Source organism: Octodon degus, unplaced genomic scaffold (genome assembly GCF_000260255.1).
Source record: "Octodon degus isolate 3935 unplaced genomic scaffold, OctDeg1.0 scaffold00024, whole genome shotgun sequence".
In the NCBI taxonomy this organism is placed as follows: Eukaryota; Metazoa; Chordata; class Mammalia; order Rodentia; family Octodontidae; genus Octodon; species Octodon degus.
Window position 1 is genome coordinate 12,535,679 of NW_004524600.1, and position 3,934 is coordinate 12,539,612.

Consider the following 3,934-nt stretch of genomic DNA (forward strand, 5'->3'; position numbering starts at 1 on the left):
TGGTCCTTTTGCCCATACTGGTAATGAGGTCTTTGTCCACCAGGAATTAAACAAACCAGGAGGAAAATTTTACTGAGAACTCACTCTAACAGGTTGTAGTGAAATGAGTAGATGTCTCAATCAATTTAAAGATGATTAACTTTTTAACAAAGCATGAATGCATGTTAACGGTGCGCTCCTCTATTTCACCCCAGGCTCTATGAACAAGTCTGTGACCTCACGCTCTTCCTCTTCAACGATGCACTGCTTATTTCTAGTCGGGGCACATCTCATATTCCGTTTGAAAGGACTTCAAAAACCACCTACCAGTTTACTGCATCGGTGGCCCTTCACAGATTACTTATAGAAGATATCCCAGATTCCAAGTGTACGTATTGTTCTCCTTTAAAAGGGATCTTTTTGAAGCAAATTTATAGAAAGCTATTTTATAGAAAGCTCATTATTAAAATAGAAAAGTCGCAAAAGGGCTGGGGTTATAATTGGACAGTGTATAAGTAATCCTTCATAGGGCTGGGGAGATAGCTGAGCAGTATAATGCCTGCCTGGTAAGCACAAGGTCCTGAGTTCAATTCCCAGTACCAAAAGAACTCTAAAAGGACTAAATGAATAAAATAAAAATATAAATTAGGGCCAGGGAGATAGCTCAGTAGAACAAGTGCTTGCTGGAAGGGCCTGAGTTCAATCCCTGGTTCCGCAAAAAAAAAAAAAAAAAAAAAAAAAAAAAAAAAATCCTTCAAACATGAGGAATTCATTAACTGTCAGCTACCTCTGAGAGAACAAAAGGGAGGAGGGCACTGTCAGACAACCCTGGAGATCCGAGCAGCTTTTGTCATCTCAGAGGAGGAGACCCCGCACAATCACAGTAGTTCTCTGAGGCAGCCTGACCTAAGGGCTTAAGTACTCTCCACCATCTAAAGATCTCACACACACTTAAAGCACTATTTTAGTTTTATATTTATTAACATGCATTAATATTTATTAAATTTCTATTCTACTAGGACTAAGTGCTCATTAAGATTTAACTGAAAATTTTCTTCCTTAAACTCATACTGCAGCTGGGAGTTTTCTATAAAGGAACAGATCTGCAAAGGATTCTTAGATCTGTTAACATTAAATCTTAAACATTTCATTCATAATTTCAACAGAAATATAATTTATCACAAAACAAATCCTACTTAAACCTAGGTGACTTTAGTCCTCATTCTGTCTACTTCCCAAGCTTAAAAGGATCTGCATCTGTTTCTTGTATTTGTTAGGCCAGACAAGAATGCAGTAGCTCTTATTTCAGTATTTTTTTTAACTGCATGTAAAAATAGGACTTCAGGCTGAAGCAAGAACCAAGACCTTAGTGGAAGAACTCATCGCAATGAAAAGTCAGCTTCCCAATACCTTCAGGCCCATCTAAAACTGAGCCTGAGAGAAAGATGAACACCAAGTGTGGGAAAAAGTATTTGCTGAGATTATGTGGCATCTGTAAGGTGATCCTGGGTAAAAAGTTACACATCCCCACTGAATGTGGTTAATGTATGAAACAGCTTTCTTTGGTCCCCTTCCACCCTCATAATCACTATGCTCTTATGACTTGATTATATATCCTGACTGTAGTAGTTGGCTGTCACTCGCCCTCCTACCAAGGTTGTCTAGGTCTAGCTTTTGGCATCTCCTAACCAAAATACAGTGATACCCTGGCTGTGAACAAAATTCATTCTTAATTTGTGTTCCAACATGAAAAGTTCAAGAACATATTTTTTCTCTAAGAGATAATGGAAAAACCACATAATTGATTGAGACCCCAAAAATTAACCTTCTAAATTCATTCTTCTAGGACTTTTAACTAGACTATTCTGCTAGGACTAAATGGTCATTAAAATTTGACCTTACATTTTCTTCCTTAAACTCACACTGAAACTGGAACTTTTTCTATAAAGCAATCCACAGATTTGCAAAGGATTCTTAGTGATTTAAACATTTCATTCATAGTTTCACAGAAATATAATTTATCACAAAATTCCACAGTGATTAACTCTATCATAGTTCTCAAGCGTCTTCTTCATAGCTTTACTGCTCAGGTCATTACTTTCTTTGGAGCCATGGTTATTTTATGCAGATAAAGGGCACCCCCCCCCCCCCATGATGAATGTTCTAACACAATAAGAAAGGCGCTGCACGTAGGTCGGTGAGAGCGGTGCTTAGACTGAAGCTTCACCCCTTTGCATGTGCGGGGAGACATGACGTGAGTGACCTTCAGCCTGCGCAGGTTTTCTCCCCCAAGATGGATTTTTGGTTCATCTATGGACCACAGTTACGAACACCAAGCAGAGTTTTTTGGACTTTGCTGCTCAAGTAGCAGAAGGTTTGTGCTTGGAGTCCTCCAACAACAGAGGTATCACTGAAACTACTAGTAAACATCCTTATCAGTTTCAGTTTCTTCTGGAATGAGACAAGGAACTAAGGAACATCACATTGTCTACCATTTGGTCTCTAAGATAATTGCTCATTGTATGAGGACAAGATTACTTTAATGGTGTTTGAATTATTCAGTTGTATCTTAAACTGGATTTGTATTTGCTTTGAATCTTTGCTTTTAGGTTTCATGAAATTCTTAAAAAAAGATGAACGAGTCAATTCTAATTTTTTTTTTTTTTTCTGGTACTGGGGATTGAACTTAGAACCTTGTGCTGAGCTTTATCTCCAGTTCATTTTACATTTTGAGAGGGTCTCAAGTCATTAAGTCATTCACTTGGGCTTAAACTTGTAATTTTCCTGCCACATTTTAAAACACCATTTTTTGGCTGTCACTTGCAGAGTAATAATTAGTGTACCTAAAACATTCTTACAGATGTCAAGAATGCATTTATTCTTCAAGGTCCAAAGCATGAATGGATCTGTGCTACTGAAGCGGAGGATGACAAGTTCCTCTGGTTGTCAGCACTCCAAATAGCAGTCAGAAGCAGCATGGACAAGTGAGGCCAGGTGCTGCAGCGCCGGGACGCCAGCTCTGACAAGGGTGGAAACAGCATCCAGCACAATGCAGAGGGACTAACCGTCATGGGTGGTGATGGCATGAACCAGGACGACCCGTAAAGTTTGGACTTCATCATCTGGATGAAGTTATGCAGGACCTATAAAACAATGAGTCTGAAATTTTGAACCACTTTTTTTTGGTAGTTATTTTTCATGGGTGATACTATTTAAAATAATCTGATGTGATAAATTCTAGAAGCATATTGTGTGTAGTTTTCAAAAAATGATCTCATGAAAAAGCCAGAACAAAAAATGGTATTAAATGACCACTCTGAAAAAACAAAATCACTATTTATCATCCTTAAATTTTTCATAAAACAATTATTGATTTAAAAATACATAGGTCATTATAAATGGCAGCTTTTCTTAAAACTTCTGTCAAGTGTTCTTAACATGAAGATACTTCTCTAGAGAGCATTAAAATTATACTATTACAGGGATTTAAGAAGTTGTTAATAATTTTGGGGGCTTTTTGCTGCAAAACTGAATTGTGACTTTACAAATAAGAATCTTTAAAGTACTTCTGATACATTAGAAGGCCAGAGGAAAAATTTTTTAAGATACAAAAATAAATTTCTGGTGTGGGAGCTTCCGGCTACCCTGTGTGGGTGGAACCTGCTGGTCCCAGCCCAGGCACAGTGTGGGTGAGACCCTCTTCCACCCCCTTGGGACACCCCCCCACCACTCCGCAGCACCACCCCACCCCGCCCACCAAGTAGAAATTTCTGCCACATTCCAGGAACCCCCAATCCAGTCCTAGCCCAGGCCTGATGAGTGTGTGGGAGAGCTTCCGGCTACCCTGTGCCAGCGGGACCTGCCGGTCCCAGCCCAGGCGCAGTGTGGGTTAGAGCCTTTGGGACTCAATGCCAACACCCCGCAGCACCCCCCCCATCTGCCCACCCAGTGAGAA

At 39.6% G+C, this 3,934-nt stretch overlaps 1 protein-coding gene across 1 annotated transcript in view; it reads left to right on the plus strand.

Moving 5' to 3' along the window:
* Positions 1–3,362, plus strand: part of Ect2l (epithelial cell transforming 2 like) — a 110,950-nt gene extending 107,588 nt beyond the window's left edge. Inside the window, exons 20-21 of the mRNA XM_004628582.2 lie at positions 195–367; positions 2,840–3,362. Of these exons, the coding sequence (XP_004628639.1) occupies positions 195–367; positions 2,840–2,967 (301 nt within the window). The 3' untranslated portion in view covers positions 2,968–3,362. The remainder of the gene's footprint in view (positions 1–194; positions 368–2,839) is intronic.
* The last annotated feature ends 572 nt before the right edge of the window (positions 3,363–3,934 follow it).